This window comes from Balaenoptera musculus, chromosome 2 (genome assembly GCF_009873245.2).
Source record: "Balaenoptera musculus isolate JJ_BM4_2016_0621 chromosome 2, mBalMus1.pri.v3, whole genome shotgun sequence".
Lineage (NCBI taxonomy): Eukaryota > Metazoa > Chordata > Mammalia > Artiodactyla > Balaenopteridae > Balaenoptera > Balaenoptera musculus.
In genome coordinates, this window is record NC_045786.1 from 131,734,008 (window position 1) to 131,752,206 (window position 18,199).

Below are 18,199 nucleotides of genomic sequence, written 5' to 3' on the forward strand. Positions count from 1 at the left end.
TATTGTGTTATCCCTTTAGTGTCTTTAATCTGAGATGGTTCCTCATGATGTTTTTTTTGTTTTTTGTTAAGACCTTGACATTTTTTGATACATACAGGCTAGTTATTTTGTACAATGTCCTTCAGTTTGAGTTTGTCTTTGCTCTTGCTTAAATTCAGGTAATGCATTTTTGGCAGGAATGCCATAGAAATGATGCTGTATTCTTTTTATTGCAATAGATAAGGAAGCATATGATGTTTGTTTGTCCCATTACTGGGCTGTTAACTTTGATCATGTGGTTAAGATTGTGTCTGTCCAGTTTGCCACTGTAAAGTTACCATTTCTCCCTTTGTAATTAATCTTTTTACAGGGCGATAACTTTAGACTATGTACATATTTCTGTTACTGCAAACCTTTTACCCACTGTTTTGGTATCCATTGATTATTGTTATGACAGTTGCCAAATGGTGATTTTAATTCCATCATTTCTTCTACAGTTATTAGTTGACTTTCCATGGACTTTCTCTTCTCACCCAATTTTTGTATCACTATAGATTCATAGATTCTTATTTATTCATTGGGTTACAGTCTATTACTATATTTATCTTGATGATCAAGTTATCCCCAGTTTGGCCATGAGAGCCCTGTAAGCTGGCTCCTATGTCCTTTTGTCATGTCTCCGTTTGAGCACTTCCTTTCTTTTAAGTAGAGGAAGGAATCTTGTATCTTATGCTGACTGTCCAGAGTCATATTGAGAGCTGAAACTTAGAAGTTCCTTTAAAATGTTACTAATACTTTAAGATTAATTCATTCTCTCATTTGCTAAGTTTCCTTTCTGTGCTTGGGGCTAGAAGCTTCCAATCTAAGTGCAGTTTAACTCCAGTTCATATTTCAAAAACAATGTCAAAATAATTGTTACAGACAATTAAATGCTATCAATATGCAGAGATGGGCTAGAAACCAGGGAATTGAAGAGAAAATTGAGAAAAGAGCAGAGTTTTAATAAAGGGGCAGCGAGGCTATTCAGTTCAGCACTACAGCATGAGCAAAGGTGCAGAGCTAGGAATAGTCCTGTCTTATTAGGGAATTTTGAGGAGCTTGACTAGTTGGTGGGAGATCATGTTGGTAATTAGTGGCTAGGGGTGTCTGGTTTATTGGGAGCCTGGATTCCAGGCTGACTCATTTCTAATTTATCCTATAGGGGTGAAGAGTATTCACAAAGAGTATGTTTCAGAAAGTGTAATCTGATGTTATATTGCAGAAGGGTTGGAAAAACATAAGACAAGTTAGGAAACTATTAAAATAATTGAGTCTAAGGCAATAGGAATATAAATCGAAAGGAATCTGGGAAGGAATTTGGAAGGAAGAAATAACTTTAGGGTACTGAATCAGGATAACTGGGAGAATGGGGTACTCTGCAAGAAATAGGAAACTGATGATTTTTATAAGGGAAAGAAAACAAAAATTGTAAAGAGAAACTCAAAGAAAAACAGGTTTGGTGATACTGAAATTTTTTAGCTTTTTTTTTTTCTATTAAGATTGATTAAAAGCCATACAATTACTCCATAATTTTTATACAAAGCAATACAGCTAAAAAGTAATGACCTGGGGCCATATAATATCATAATTATTAGACACAGAGATGCTTGCTGAATAATGCTTGTAGCAATAGATTTTCAGTAATAGCTTTAATTTTCATAGCTTTAGATGTATAGTGAAATAGGAAGTTGTTTTGGTTTGATATGCCACATTACCAGTTTCAAATCTTATCTCTGAATTGAGATCCAGTTTCCTTGACTGATTTGAAATGTGGGGCTCTTGTAGGCATTTGGGGGCGAGGAATTTGTTTCCAAGTGTAGTATTTGATTCTTCAGGGTTTCTAAAATTCACATTCCCATCCTTCTCTTTAAAAGATATATCATTTTTAACTTTGACTTTGTGTAAAGAAGAAATCATCAGAAACTAAGAATCTAACTTACAAGATCTTAAAAGCACCAAATATTGTGACCAAGACATATTTTGTCAAATGTTGGGAGATAAATGTAGGAAGTACCTGGATCCAAACATTCCACAATAAGTGAATGCTCCTGAACAGATACTCTGCCGTTTCATTAATTTTTACAATTAAACACATTTCAGTCTTAACCAGTCGTTATCATTCTTCTTCTTAGATATAGCAAGAAAAATGACCCAGGTTTGTTATCTCTCTAGCTACTGTCTCTTCAGGCTTTCTGAACTGGCTTGAATCCTAAAGGTTACATCTGAGAACTAAACCTCATCCAATCCATAGGATACCAAGCAGGTTTGTTCGTTTGTTTGTTAATAGGTTAATATATGGACTTCATAATTAAAATCTGTTGAAAGGAATTATTACATGAAGTAATGTATTAACCATCTAATGTGTTGGGATAGTGCTGGGCGACTGTCATAATTGCTGCTGCTACAGTTCACATAAAGGGAAATGAAGTCGGTTCTTTTTGTTGGGAAAGAAGATTTCATGTTATCTGTATTTGCAGGCTTTCTGGCTCATATGCTGGAGGAATCCTTGCTGCGGGGGTGTTTTCATTTTCTCGTCTAACATGGCAGTGGTCCATTGCAGCAGAGGTTTTTAGCTTAAACAATCTGTTTGTGGGGCTGCTTATGGCTCTTACTGTACATTTTGAGGAGGCAACAACTGCACAAGAAAGATCAAAGGTAACCTATTTTGATCAAAGTGGAATCACTTTTTGTTTTAATTTTTAGACAGATGCTCTATTTCTTTTTAACTTTGGTTTAGATATTGTTTATCTATTCTGGTTACTGTCAAGGTAATCTAGGCATGTTGAGAGAGAAAATATTCTCAATTCTTTTACTCTGAACCATGAGAGCCTTTATAAAACATGAAATTTTTTTTTTTTCTTCTAGAGTTCAAAAGTTTTTTGGAGAATGAGGGTATTCTGAAATCCCTTTTGAGTCCTATGGGAAAGATAGACTTGTTGGTTAATCCACCATCGTGTGTGTGTGTGTGTGTGTGTGTGTGTGTGTGTGTGTGTGTGATCTTAAGATGCCAAGTCCTAGGTTGACTACCTTAGATTATTTACCATTATGGCACATTGACTTATTCTCTAATTGCAAAAAAGATCAAATTTGCACTTTTTTTTTTTTAAACTAAAAGTAGAGGATCAACTGTAAAATGAAGTAGTCCCAAAGAGATTACAGTGACTTCTAAGGCCAACACTATCATCAAAATAATTTGAAATGTGGAGGAACCCTGTCTTCTAAGGGCTTACCATCTGTACATTGAAGAGTGCCAGATCATCTTAGTATATGCGCAGCCTGTGTCATTAAAGATTACAGAAACAAAAGAATGTAAAAGTTTATCTGTGGCTTCCATAAACAAACCTGTGGTGCTATTAGAGTTTATTTTTTGTTTAAAATAAACTTTTTTCTGATTATGAAAATAACACATGTTTAAAAATAGCAAAAAGACCACCCATAGAGAACCAGGTTTCTAAATAAAAGTGTTATATTCAATTTATTTAATTCAATAGGAGAAAAAGTAAAACAGAATTGTTGAACTTCAGTTCTAGATTTCACTTGAATGAGAATTACACAATATCCTGTTACTGTTAGGACATGTCATCATATAGGACTTTCTAAAACTTAGTTTGAAGACAGTTATTTAAGGTCACTGTGCAATGATTTGATGAGAATGAAAAATAATAATAAAAAATAATGGTGATAAATATTAGTGCATGTTAAAGCATGACTGTTTGCATCTAAGAGGTTGATTTTAACCTGACTTATTGTACAAATGCTTAGCTTTAATATAAAGAGTAGCTTTTTACTATTGTGCTGTTTTTGGTGAATTTTTAACTTGGATTTTTTTCTTTTATTTGTTTTCAGATAGCTAAAATTGGTGCTTTCTGCTGTGGCCTTAGCTTATGTAATCAGCACACAATAGTACTCTATGTTTTGTGCATAATACCATGGATTCTCTTTCGACTTTTAAAAGAGAAGGTAAGTTTTTGAGTAAAAATGAAAATTCATAATATTTTATTTATGCCCACTATGACATTTATGGAATCAGAAAACATGGGGCTTGCTTTATTTATTTATTTAATATAAAGCTTGATAGGAATATCATTGAATCTATAGATGGCGTTGGGTAGTATGAACATTTTAACAATATTAATTATTTTAATCCATGAACATGATATATCTTCTCATTTATTTGTGTCTTCTTCAATTTCTTTCATCAGTGTCTTATAGTTTTCAGTAAACAGATATTTCACCTCCTTGGTTAAATTTATTCCTAAGCATTTTATCTTTTTTGATGTTATTGTAAATGAGATAGTTTATTTTTTTCCAGATAGTTTATTGTTATTATATAGAAACACAACTAATTTTTGTGTGTTGATTTTGTATCCTGCAACTTTCCTGAATTTGTTTATTAGTTCTAACAGCTTTTTGATGGAATCTTTAGGATTTTCTATATAAGATCATGTCATCTGCAAACAGAGACAATTTTATTTCTTCTTTTTTTTTTTTCTTTTGGCCCTGCTGAGCTGCATGTGGGATCTTAGTTCTCCCACCAGGGATCGAACCCCTGCCACCTGCAGTGGAAGCGTGGAGTCCTAACCACTGGACTGCCAGGGAATTCCCACTTCTTCCTTTCTAATTTGGATTCCTTTTATTTCTTTTTCTTGCCTGATTACTCTGAGTAGGACTTCCAGTACTATGTTGAACATGAGTGGTGAGACTGGTGAGTGGGCACCCTTGTCTTGTTCCTGATCTTAGAGGAGAAGCTTTCAGTCTGTCACCACTGAGTATGATGTTAGCTGTGGGCTTGTCATATATGGCTTTTATTACGTTAATGTATGACCCACATCCATTAAATCAGAATTATTTTAGAGTGGGATCAGCCACTGGCTCGGCTCTGCAGATGGGCAGAACTGCTGGCTGAGATCTCTGCTCTGGCACTGCTGCAAGCAGGAACGTGGTCTGCCAAGATTGGAGACTGGTTGCTGTAAGGCCTGCTCCCCTTCTCCGTCTCTATCTGATCCCCAGTGGTTGAGCACTGAAGATCCCCCCAGTGGTCCCTGCGAGGTGAGAACTGAGTGAGCCTCCTGGGAAGCATCCTGCAATGCTGGGGGAGCTGGATATCCACCTTGGGCTCTCTTTTCCCACTGGAAAAACTGTAGTCCTAGGGAAGTCCTCTTGGTGCAGTGCTGTGCTGGCCTAGCGGAGGGGTGACATAGTCAGCGTGCCCCCTGACACTTCGAAAGCGGTCCTTCTCAGTCTCTGTGGTCCAGGAGTATGCTTTAGCCTCAACCCCAGTTTCTGGGATTTTCACAGTGGGGCCATGTCTATGGATAGTTGCTGATGGTGTTTTGTGAGAAGGACTGAAGTTGGGAATGATTTATGTTGCCATCTTGATGGTGTCACTCTTAGCCAGTCTTCTGATATCACAGGAGGCGCATTTAGATATCAGGGAGGTACATTCTCTGGCATGAACTTAAAAAGCAAATCTTTTGTGTTAGTTCTTTGAAGGGAGAGCCGTATTCTTGTATAAAACATGCAAGACTCATAGTTGACAAGTTAGGAGCCTGGTCTGAGAGCCTGTTTACTCTGTACTTAGATCAGCTACTGATGGATGACGAAATTTGGGGAACTATGACTCTTCAAAGGACCTTTTATTTTCATTATTTAAAGAGCAGAGGCTAGAAAATAAGATCTACCAGTGAAGTGACAGGGAGTTGGATCTCACTGGTCAGGTGATCTAAGGCAGAGCTGGAAGTCCTGAGTCAGTTGGTTGCAACCCTGACTGCTCACTTAAATTATCTGGGAAGCTTTAAGAAAGTAAGTAAGAGAGAGTGTGCATGTGTGTGTGTCTGTGGGTATCTGTGTGTGTGTGATCCCAGCACCCTAAAATAATTCTGATTTAATTGATTTGGGGTAAGGCCCAGATATTAATATTTTTAAAAAGTTCCCCAGGTGATTCCAGTATATGTGCAGCTGGGACTCAGAACCACTCTCCTGCACTCTCTGAAATAGTTCTCATGTGATTGTTTCCCTGTTTATTTCCCATACAAAAGGAAAATTCTGCAGCAACTGCATCTTGCCATTCTAAACTGAACCTTATAATATGCAGAAACTGCCAAAATCTAAACATTTACTTTCTTTAAAGCTACTTTTAAGAATAGCAAAGGCATATTTTTAAATTAGTTATTTCTTACACTTTTTTCATCCCATCATTTTTATGAATCTCATTACCACTTTAGAAATGTCAAACAAAATTAGTACTATAATAAAAGCATTCCATTTTCAATTAAGAATGTTTATTTGAAAATGCTGATGGAAGTCAACTGCTTTTCTACTTCTGGTGAATGCAAACTTTGGTACTCATATTCACTGTCACCTATGAATTTTCCTTTTTTGTAAAGGAAAAATGGGCAATTTCCAATCACAATATTTGTAAGAGACCCCTTTCCCAGTTACTAAAGCAACCACTATTTGAATCTTTCTAGTATACCAGAATTCTTCTGGACTTAATCTTTATAAAAATTTGGCAGTGTTGTCCTTTGTTTTAGAAATGTGAAGATGAGAAATATATTCTCCTTGAGGCAAGACTGTTGCATGCAACAACAAATTTCCTTCCTTCCTATGTAAATTGAGAAAAAAGAACATTTGGATGAACTGGGATGTTACTTAAAAGCTAGCTTCATTTGTGCCAAGTATTTCCATGAAATGTCCAAAACACTTGTAGAAAGAACATATTGTCAATGTACAGTCATAATAAAGTATATAGTTGAAGTCTGCTCCTGATGATGGGAATGAAGTGAATCAGTATTAGAACAAAATTTTGGGCATTTTCAAAAACGGCCAGACACCGTAATCACTTCCAAGTGGGTTATCTCAGCTGTGCAATGCTGCATGTCATGACATGGTTTTAAATGTAAAAGATGCATTAAACATGATACTCATGAGTCTTTGCTAATATTATTTGCTTCACTCAGATTTCACCTGCCATGCAAAGGAATTCAGACTGATGCAATTTTCTAGTAATCCACAGTAATCAGAAAGTTTAACATCGTATTCTGTGGTGACTTAATATAAATTGAGAGATCAGCTCTGAGTAAACATATTTGATGTTTTCCTTGATGTGTTCTTGAAGTTCCAGGATGAATCTGACTAAAATAAACATTATTATACATGTGACACCGTGTGCTCTGATGCAGGAACTCTCCCTGGGCTCTTCGTTGAAGTTGAGTCTGTACCTCTCTGCTGGTTTGCTGCCCTATATCTACCTTCCTATCTCATCCTACCTCCATCAAGCCCGTTGGACCTGGGGAGACCAGACAACATTGCTAGGATTTTTGACACATTTTCTCAGGGAAGAATATGGAACATTCAGTCTGGTAAATTTATATTTCAAGCCCTTTTAAGGAAATAAGTGGCAAAACTTCAGTGTTCTGCCTGGACCTTGAGTGGAAAGAAAAAAAATCAGTGTTTGTATCAATGACAGTACCTGGAATTTTCATTTGTTATTTGTATAGCAGACTTGCCCCTTGGAATGTAGCCTTTCACATATGTTAGAGAAAAAAATGAATCACTTAATCCGACATCATCCTGTTGTATATCCTGAATATATTTTTCAGGATAACAAGCAGTAAAAAGACTGCTGCCAGCAGGTGAAGCATTTCAGTCTTGTTAGCATTGGGTATCACTTTGGGCTCTTGGTCTGTGATTAAAAATATTTGGAAATGATTAAGGGAAAAAAAATCTCAAAAATTTTAATATACCTTAATGAGTATATTTCTTTTTTTAAAACATATTTGATGAACAGTGTTCATGTTAGTATTCAGTGGGGGACCTAAATATGTAAATGCTTCATAAAGTATGATCTCATTCAATGGAAACTGTATGTTCTAAAGAATTTCAAAAGGCCTTTCTTTCCCTAAGACATAAATTAGGGGAAAACACTAAATGTGGTTGTAGGTAATGGCTATCTGAAAAGTGAAAGGATAAACAGATGGGTTTTTATTTTAAGATAGACAGTTGTATCTGATTTTTCTTTCATGGTTTGCACTTTTCGTGTCTTAAGAAGGCAAATCTCAGAAGACTACAATATTATATGATAACATTTATACAAAATTCTAAACCATGCAGAAACTAAACAGTCTATTGCTGAAGGATACATAAAAAGTAGTAAAACTATATATTTTTAGAAAGTAGGGGAATAACTAACACAGTTACCACTGGGGGATAAGAAAGCCCCTTTGAGAGCTTTGTGAGATACCTTATGGTATTCGTGCAGTTCTGTTTCTTCAATGAGTGGTGAGTCTATAGATTTTTTAAAACTCTTTATTCCCTAAATATATATCATGTATGTTTTTTGTATGTAGGAGGTATTTCATAATAAAGTCATTTAATAAAAGGATAATTATTATTTTTTGACTTAGAAAGTTTGGTACTTTAAATTTATACTCTGGTTTACTTACATGGTTATTCCATTGAAATATTGCTTGAGGGCCATTCCAGATTTGAAATGTGTATAATTCACACATAATTGTGAAATTACAGGCAGGCGATAATGAGCTTTAACCAAAGTGCCCAAAAAAAGAGCTTAAAGAGACTTTGTAATGAAAGTGTAAAATCTGTTAGTTCATTAATGTGTTAATCATTCCTGCTGGAAGAGTGTAACTGATTTTTAGCCAATTATTGTCTCTGAAATTATTCCTAAGGGATATCTGTGTTTAGTTTTCACTGACTTCTCCTAAAAAATCCAATAAGGCTCTGAAGTAAACACTTTGAATGAAGTGACAAGTTGCATTGTATATTTAAACATGTATCTTTTAAATCAGGGTAATTAAAACACAATAGTCTACCAAAGCTTCAGTTTAATGCTTATGCAAATAAACTTTTTTATGTTTAGGCCAAATCTGAAATAGGATCCAGTATGTCTGAAATATTGCTGTGAGTATGAAATATCTTAAACTATTTTTAAATGAATTCTTTATTAGTTCCTTTAAATGATTTTAGGGATTTCTGAGTTTATCTCTTTGTGAAGCAGTACGTCTGAGATGTAGTTTTCACCTCTGTGGTTAACAGTTTTTGTGTATAATGACAAATATTCCAGCATTTCCTTCAATAAGATAAAGCTTAAAATGAACAATAAATAAAACAGTAAATAAGACTATTAGGAGACTAAATAGAATATATAAAATGAAAATGTTTCAACTTTCAGTTGTACACAAAATTACCCAATGTATTGTTGCTTTAGAAATAACTTTTTCTTTGTTTATATCTTCTTTCTTTTGGAGACATTTTAGAACATTGTATTTAGCACAATTTGAACAATTATTTTCTTGTTATTTTGGTTTGAGCTATATTCATTTAATTCTTCAAACATTAATTTATTTAATGTTTTTTAAGACTTCCTTTAAGCTGTCCGTAAGCTCTATTTTTGACTTGCATATTTTTAAACATCCAGCCTTATTAGAGCCAGCAAATATATCTTCATCTCTATTATCTATTAGAGTTCTTTGAAAAATGGGTTCATATTTGCTTTAAAACCTATACAAAGCTGGGATGAAGTGAGAGAGTAACATTGACATATATACACTACCAAATGTAAAATAGATAGCTAGTGGGAAGCAGCTGCATAGCACAGGGAGATCAGCTCGGTGCTTTGCAATGACCTAGAGGGGTGGGATAGGGAGGGTGGGAGGGAGGTTCAAGAGGGAGGAGATATGCGGATATATGTATACGTATAGCTGATTCACTTTGTTATAAAGCAGAAACTAACACAACATTGTAAAGCAATTATACTCCAATAAAGATGTTAAAAAAGAAAACTATACAGATTAAGGCAACTTGAAAAATATACATACCAGTTCTGTAATATTCTTAAAATATTTTCAATATAAAATTAGGGATGAATAGGTTTCTCTAACACTAAAGTGATCTCCTAACTATTAATATGGAATTCACAGGACTACTTGAAAACTATTTTAAAAATATGGGGAAAATATTTCAAATCTACATGGGAGGTAGTTCACAGGTTCTCACAGTTTCTGTCTTGTTCATTTGCTAGCTTGCTTGCTTCCTTCCATACTTCCTTCTTTTCTTTTTAAATTACTTTCTTTTTACTCCAAAAAATGATACATAATTATTACAGAAAATTTAGCAAATACAGGTAAGCAAACCAAGAAATTAAAATTACTATAGTTCCAACATGCAGAGATCATCACTGTTCTTAACCCATTAACATTTTTGTCTATGTCCTTCCAATATTTTTAATATTTTTGCTTGTTTTTGAAAATGTAATCATAATGTATACTCTGTTTTGTTAGCCTGCTGTTTTTCATTTAATACCATATCTTGAAAATATTTCCCTGCCACCAGTTATTCTTATATAACCTTTTGAGGTTCTTACAATTGACTTTAAATATTTCTTTTTATGTCTGACAGAGACTTTTGTGGCTCCTTTTTCTTTTCTGTTGGGAAGAAGGTAGCAAGAAGCTCAGTTCCCGTTTTAAAGATAAAGACAACTTTATCAGTGTCTCTGGGCTTCTCCTTTGTTCTGCTTTTCTCCATGCCAAGACTCCCTGCCTGCCCTTTTCTACCTACCTTTCTTTTCTACCTACCTTCGAAGTTGTTATCACATTCAGGATTACTAGTATATTTTGTCTTAACAATCCCACGTGAACTCCAGAGAAGCCTCAAGACTAATCGTAGGCCATACCTCTAACTTTCATTAGTTGCACATAAAAGTCATTTATTGGGGAACTTAAAGGCCTCCTTTGCATTGAAATAATAGCAGTTAGGTCATATACTTAGAAAAAAAGGCTTGACAAGAGTGACGACCACTCACACCGACACTATTTGCTCATACGAAATCATAATACGGTATGGGGGCATAATCCTAGCACTCTCTGAATGAGTGAGAGAATTTCTAGTCTTTAATTGTTTCAGGTGGACAAGAGTATTGAGAAAGGCAACTCATAATTAACTTACTAGAAAATCCTTCAACATGATGGAACCTAATCATCTACTCTTTTCCAGTCAAGCAAATTACATTCTTTCTCCATGCATATCTTTAAATTGCAATCCTGTTGAATTGCATACTGGAAATTATTGAATCTAACCCTAGGCAGTGACCATGTTTTAGAGCTTACATTTAAGCAACAGATCTCCAAGAATAAATTGTGAGACTGACTTCATTCCTTTTGAAGAATGGTTTGAAATGGGCCTCATGCTGGAATCAATTTTTCAAGTGTATTTGAAAATGAGTAAGGATATCTTCTCATAGTAGATAAGTTTCCATTAGTAAAATACACATTGTGTGGTTTCCATAATTATGGCATCACATTTTCTTCAGTAAAATTGCCAGTAGGGAGAAGAAAGTTCTTTGAGATAGTGTATAGAGTCATTTCTTTTTTAAAAATTGGAGACTGCTAGAGCTATTTGAGAACTCAGATAACACTTAGAAAATGCTTATTAGTTAATGAAAGAATTTAGATTAATTGTAGGGGAAAAATACATTTCTTGGAGATTGCTTAAACATTTTTTGAACCAAATAGTATAGAAAACAAGGAAGCCTTTTACGGAAGAAGATAACCTAGAAAAGGATGGTTAGAGATCACTTCTCTTTCCTTTTTTCTTCATGATTGGATCTCCAGAAAATTATTTGGCTTGTTTTATTTTCAGTTTCACATGACTTCTTATCAAACTAATATAGGATACAAATTGGTTTATGATATCAGTATAGTATACCAATATCAAAAATACCGAATAATTATTTGTTCTTATCTCAGGTCAAATTGTGTAAGTTGTTAACCAAATGTTACAACTGGAAAATATCTTAGACTGTTTAACTCTTTCTTGTGGTACTTTTTCTCCCAAATTTAAAGGAATACAAAATAATTTTAAAATCTGACTCAAAGCCTTAAAATTATTCAGTGCAAAATCAGATACAGTCTGTAAAGAATGCTTTATTTTGAACTAACAAATTTGTTTTTTGCCAACAATAAATTAGATTGTCTTTTACAGTTCTCAGGTGACAAATATGAGGACCCAACTCTCACTCAACATTCAAGCCCTTGCAGTTTGGGCAAATATATGTTTAGTAAGAAAGTGAGTAAAGTAATTCCTTTTTCCATTATTTTTCCCATGTTCATGAATTGAATTAATATATTCAATATGTCATTATAGAACATTGCCAGTAGTATTTTATATTCCAAATAAATGACTCTAACCAGTTCTATTAAGGCAAATATGTATTGCTTTTTTGCTAGGTTTTTTTTCTAATTATAAATTAATGACTTTGAAACATTGAACAGTATATTATAATCTAACTAGGTGGGCCATCTGATATCTTAAACTTCTGGTTTGATCTCTTCCTATCCCATAGCCAATTATTGTTGCTTTGCAAAAGAGGCAAACAATTATTTGAACTCCCCTGAAGAAAAAAGTAAACTCCAATGATAAAAGGAAACCTAAAAAATATAGCACTATTAACCTCCATTAATTTCTTGTTCATTTACTTTCTAGCCTGTTGAGTGTATTTTATGTGAATATATATTTGTATATACATTTATAGTTTTATTTCCTTAACATTATATTTTGAACGTTTTCCCATACCATAAGAGATACTTAGAATCATTTAAATTTCTGTATAATACTCCATACTATAACCTAGGACAATTAATTTAAATGTTCTCCTATTTGAGGGTCTTAGATTGCTTCCACTTTTTCCACTATTATAAGTAATACCAAAGCATTGTTGTGGATTAATTCTTATCTACATTTCTGGTTCTTGCTTAAAAATTTATGCCCACATGTCAAATTACTGGGTCAATGAATGTGAATATTTTCTTTAAGGCTCTTGATATATATTATCAAATTAACTTTTCTTGAACATTGTACTAACATATATTCTCATACAACTGCATTCTCACCAGCACTGAGATTTGTCATTTTTAAATCTTTATTATTTTGATGCATGAAATTACTCTTTCGTTTTGCATATGTTTAATTACATCTTAAATTTAACAAGATTAGTAATTTATATTTCTTCTGCAGATTTTAACTTCATATCTTTTGCTGCATGGTTCCAAATTATGCTGTCGACAATATGTAGTGCAGTGTATGGTTTATTACTATGCTTTGGTTATCTATTCCAACTCATATTTTTAAACCTAAGATCTTTCTTTTTTCCTACTTAAAAATGGAAAGTTTTTTAGTTCCAAATATTTTTTTCATAGTTTAAAACTATGTAATATTATTATTGATATTCATGTCACATAAATAATTTTGGACATATTTTAATTTTTTTTATAGGGACAGACAGAACTCATCATTAGTATGGCTTTTTACTGGAATGTTTTGCATTTATTCATTGTTCTTTGCTTGGAGGGCAAATTTAGATATTTCAAAACCACTTTTCATGGGTGTGGTAAGTTTTACTTAGATATATCCTTTGACCAGAAAGTTAGTGAAGAATGTACAAATTTGTCTTTCATGAATCTTGTAGAAGAGCAAGTTATCTCAGAAATAGTTAAAATTGTATATACATTATTATAAATCAAAATTTAAATTATTGAACCAGTAAGGCTAAGCCTTCTTTTTTTGGGGGGGGGGGAGGGGGGCGGGAAGCATTGTGTAGTTAACACAATAGTTAAATAGAAAAATAAATGTAAGGTAGATTTCAGTGAGTCATTTTATATGTGTGCTTGCAGATATAGGTACTACTGCATTTCTCCTGGAATTTTTTTTAAAAATAGCAAAGAAATATGGGTTTTAATTAGGGGCTCTACCAACACATTCCCTTATTTCTTACCTCACCAGTCCAAGCCTGTGCAAAAGAGCAAGTATATTTCTGTTTTTCCCTGACTACCATATCTGAGATTAGAGTATTTCTTGTCCTTACAGAAGAAACTATATAAATGTAGATAGCTCTTTTTTTAACAGCTGAAACAGTTTGTGTGTGTGTGTTCAAGAGGCCTGATGAATAATACCTTACTTGAGCACCTGAGTTCTGAATCAGTTGAGAACAAGATAAACCAGTACATTGGGTGGGAGAATCACCTTTGTTACCCATAATGCTGAGATTGGAGAATGTGGTTAATATCTGTGGGGAAGGGAGTCTCCTCATCCTGCATCCCTGGATGGGCTAGTCACAGGCAGTGCTGCACAGGGCAGGCCTCTCCCCTCCCCAGCTCGCCTCACCCCAGAGTCTGCCCCTGGACAAGTACTTCCTATGGGCGGCTCACTTCCAAGAGGAAGAGAGAGGAAAGAGGAGGGCTATGCAGGCCCAGTCCCAGCTCCCAAACTCCCCAGTCAGCTCAGTCCCTACAATCCTTCAGGAAGAAATAAGTGAGGGTAGAGAGAGGCCAGGAGTGTTAATACTACTGGAGCTTCTCTACATGGAAGGAAACATCAGGGGTTAAGCAAAAGCATTTCTCCACCTCTTCTGCTTTGCCTGTTAGAATAAAGAGTTCAAGATGAAGTTTGTAGTATAGAAAAGAATGTGTGGATCCAAAAAGGGAGATCCACACGTCAAACAGGGAAGGAGGAATGCTTGAAAATTGAAAAGTAAAGTGACATGGAGTTAGGTTGGAGAAGTCAGTTAAGAAGACCTAAATGACACAGGCATAGGCAACTAGATACATGCAATATATTTTTAAAATATATAAATACCTGATTGATCGCATGAACCAGTCAACTGGACACCCCGTTTGCATGCCTCTTCCACAGGTGGAACGATTCTGGATGCAGAGCAACGCAGTGGTGGCTGTCCTCGCTGGCATCGGTTTGGCTGCACTTGTTTCTGAGAGTAACCGAGTACTGAACACCAATGGGCTTCAGTGTCTGGAATGGCTTTCAGCAACTCTTTTTGTAATTTACCAAATATATTCTAATTATAGGTAACACACGGTTATTTTTATGAAAAGTAACATTCAAGCCAGAGGCATTTGGATATTTAGATTCTAGGGGTTTGTCTTATTTTTACCTTCCACTAGTTTTCAAAGGGAGACAGTTTGGTCTGAATGCAGTGGTTCTTAGACTTTTGAACAAGAATCTCAGCATGAGTGATGTGTAGTTTCAGGCCATTGCAAACAAGGTTTTGGGTGGTGCATGTAAACTATCTGTATATTTTCCACTAAGGAATCCTAGAGATACTTTGTAGAATCTGGAGTGTACGTAAAATTCCATGATCTAAAATACCACTTAGATGGAGACTAAAGACATTTGGGGTTTTTTTGTATGCCCTAAAATAATTCACTTTATGCTTCAAAGATTTCATCTTTTGAGTAATTCTTGGCCCTTATCTAGTACTCTCTGTAGTAGTGTATATTAACTATTTTAAATAATCAAAGTTCTAGAAGTTTCTTAACCCTTATGCATTATTAGTATTAAGTGTATTTTTCAAAATCTGCTTAATAACCATCATAATGAAAACTTCAGTCTAACATAAAAGATGTAGAAGTTTAGATGATAGTTCATTTATTTGCAACAGTATTGAGTAAACATTACAGAAGTGGAAGAGTCCATTGGAGTTTTGTTACACTGAGATTTGATTGGTACTTTAAAAGGTTACATTCTCCCTTTCAACTTAACTTGAAAAACTGATGTTCTTTATAATACTGAGGAAGAGCCAGTGTTAGGAAGGCTGTGTCACCAGGAGGCCTTGTGGGAAGGGGATGCAGGTGCCAGATACAACTCCAAGCTCAAGAAGGGTTTGCCGAGCCCATAGTGTGTTTCCCACCCTTTTTTTAAAAAAAAACCTTAACTATTTATTTTATTTATTTATTTGTTTTTTTGGCTGCACTGGGTCTTCGTTGCTGTGCACGGGCTTTCTCTAGTTACGGCGAGCGGGGGCTCCTCTTCGTTGCGGTGCGGGGGCTTCTCATCGCGGTGCCTTCTCTTGTCGCGGAGCACCGGCTCTAGGCGCACAGGGTCAGTAGCTGTGGCTCGCGGGCTCTAGGTGCACGGGTTTCAGTAGTTGTGGCACATGGGTTTAGTTGCTCCACGGCATGTGGGATCTTCCCGGAGCAGGGCTCGAACCCGTGTCCCCTGCATTAGTAGGCGGATTCTTAACCACTGTGCCACCAGGGAAGTTCCACTCACCCTTTTTTATCCCAGTCTTCTCGTGGCTCAGGTCTTCAGGGCAATTCCGGTTCCACACCAGGGATGCCTGCACAGACTGGGTGGTTTGGTTTGGTTTTGATTCTTTTTTTACCCCAGGTGAATGGAATAGACAGCAACTTTCCTGGGTGGCAAAATGTGAGGCAGCGCCCTGCAATGTAGGGAATCACAGTAGGAAATGGTTGCATCAGTTACAAAGGCAAGGATAATATTTTGTTCTTGGAAGTATTCATTTGCTTTGTGAGGCTAACCCAGAGATTCAACTTCAGGCTGTGTTTTTCAGTACCATTACATGTAATGGACCTGATAATAGCAGGAGGGACATTGCTTGTTCTGTTTTTCGATGCTTTTCCTTTCTTGTATTCTTTTTCGTTTTTCATGGAAAGCTCTCAGAATTCATGCCAGCTTTTTCTTTGAAGTTAGAAAGTCCACTTCATCATTGAAAAGAGTTGTACTGCTATTGTTGGCAATGGCAAATAATGCCTGGAGAGAAGTAAACATCTCAACAAATTATTCCTTCCCTTCTTTCTCATTGGTCTCATTCTCTAGTGATTTCTCAGTCTAGAAGGGAGAGAGGAACACAGGGAGTCTTTGGTCCAGGGAAGTGGTGGAAAGGATCAACCTCTATGTGCAAGAGAGTCAGACAAACGTGCAAATTTATGCCAGAAACTGGAAGATTTCCTTTTGCATTTCTGAAAATTCCTTTGAGCTAAATGGAATTAACATGAAATTACCTTAAACTCCAAGTGGAATCAGAAACCTTACTTCTTTTTAGTGAAATTGGATATGCTTCTAGGAAAAAAAGTACTCATTATTGACCACTAACTGATTCCCTTTTTTATGGAAATGATAATGAATTCCAGAAGTAAAGCAGTATGCTGATTTTTCTCAATTGCACAATTAGTTCCTTCTTTTTTTTTTCCCAGTTAATAGTGTTCCCTTTTCAAATATATGCCTCCTCTTAGAAGATATGTTAGAATATTTTAAAGCACTAAATGTAGATTGTGTGATGGGAAAGGAATGGAGCAGGAAATAAGCCCAGTCTTATTAAAACTAAAACAATGTGTTGCTATTTTAATATTTTGTAATCCTTTTATTTAGCATTTGTGACCAAAGGACCAACTATGTGATCGATAAGTTTGCAAAGAATCTTCTAGCCTCTATGCCTCATGATGCAATTATCTTACTCAGAGGAGATCTGCCAGGGAATTCTCTCCGTTACATGCATTATTGTGAGGGACTGAGGCCAGATATTTCATTAGTGGATCAGGAAGTAAGTATATGAAAGATACACTTAGAATATAGTAGTAGCGATCATTTTAAAACATATGTTTTTTAAAGAACTATTTTTTTTAAACATTGAGTGGGTACAGTTTCTATGATCACTTTTAGGTAAAATATATATCACATTCTTTTCTTTATTTTAACTAATAGGAAATGTCGTGAGTTGCTTCATTCCTTTTTAAACTGAATGTTCTAAGAATTAATGTGTTTCATATTAGATTCAAACAGCATCCTAGGTCTCTAGTTCACATGACAGACCATGACAATGTTGTGTTGTATATTTATTTTTAAATTGTTCTTTTACATCCAGCCAACTCAACCATTCAAATTAACACTTCCCAGTGATCCAGGGATTAAAATAAATTAGGTTGACTATAAAATAAGTCATACTGCAGGTTGGTATACATTTCATGCAAAATAGAAATTATTGACCACAATTCTGCTATAGAATTTATTTGTAAATTTTGTTGATCTTATGACAAAAGTATTTTTGGAGAGGACTTGTGAAAATTTCAAGGTCTATTAAAACAATCTTCTTGAACTGAAAAAAATATATGTAAACTATAGGATTTATTGTTTAAGCCATAAATAGTTAAAGGGAACAAATCTTTCTCTGGTGTTTTTAGAACGGTTGTCAGGAAAAGAGAAATTCTTAACCTTGAAAAAATACATTTAGTTTGATTGAGCAAACTATTAGGCACAATACTTACTTAATAAATTTCATTCAATTAATGAATAATTAAAATTTTTTGAGAACACTATAAACAGATTTGCAAATATAGGGAAATTTGAAAATTACACA

General features: G+C 34.9%; 1 protein-coding gene across 2 annotated transcripts in view; it reads left to right on the forward strand.

Moving 5' to 3' along the window:
- Positions 1-18,199, forward strand: part of TMEM260 (transmembrane protein 260) — a 63,856-nt gene that overhangs the window by 26,794 nt on the left and 18,863 nt on the right. The window contains exons 4-11 of one of the 2 annotated variants that reach the window (XM_036842458.1): positions 2,496-2,673; positions 3,865-3,978; positions 7,200-7,379; positions 8,897-8,937; positions 12,016-12,099; positions 13,306-13,420; positions 14,722-14,891; positions 17,215-17,386. In XM_036842458.1, the coding sequence (XP_036698353.1) occupies positions 2,496-2,673; positions 3,865-3,978; positions 7,200-7,379; positions 8,897-8,937; positions 12,016-12,099; positions 13,306-13,420; positions 14,722-14,891; positions 17,215-17,386 (1,054 nt within the window). The remainder of the gene's footprint in view (positions 1-2,495; positions 2,674-3,864; positions 3,979-7,199; positions 7,380-8,896; positions 8,938-12,015; positions 12,100-13,305; positions 13,421-14,721; positions 14,892-17,214; positions 17,387-18,199) is intronic. The other variant, XM_036842459.1, reaches the window with a different exon arrangement.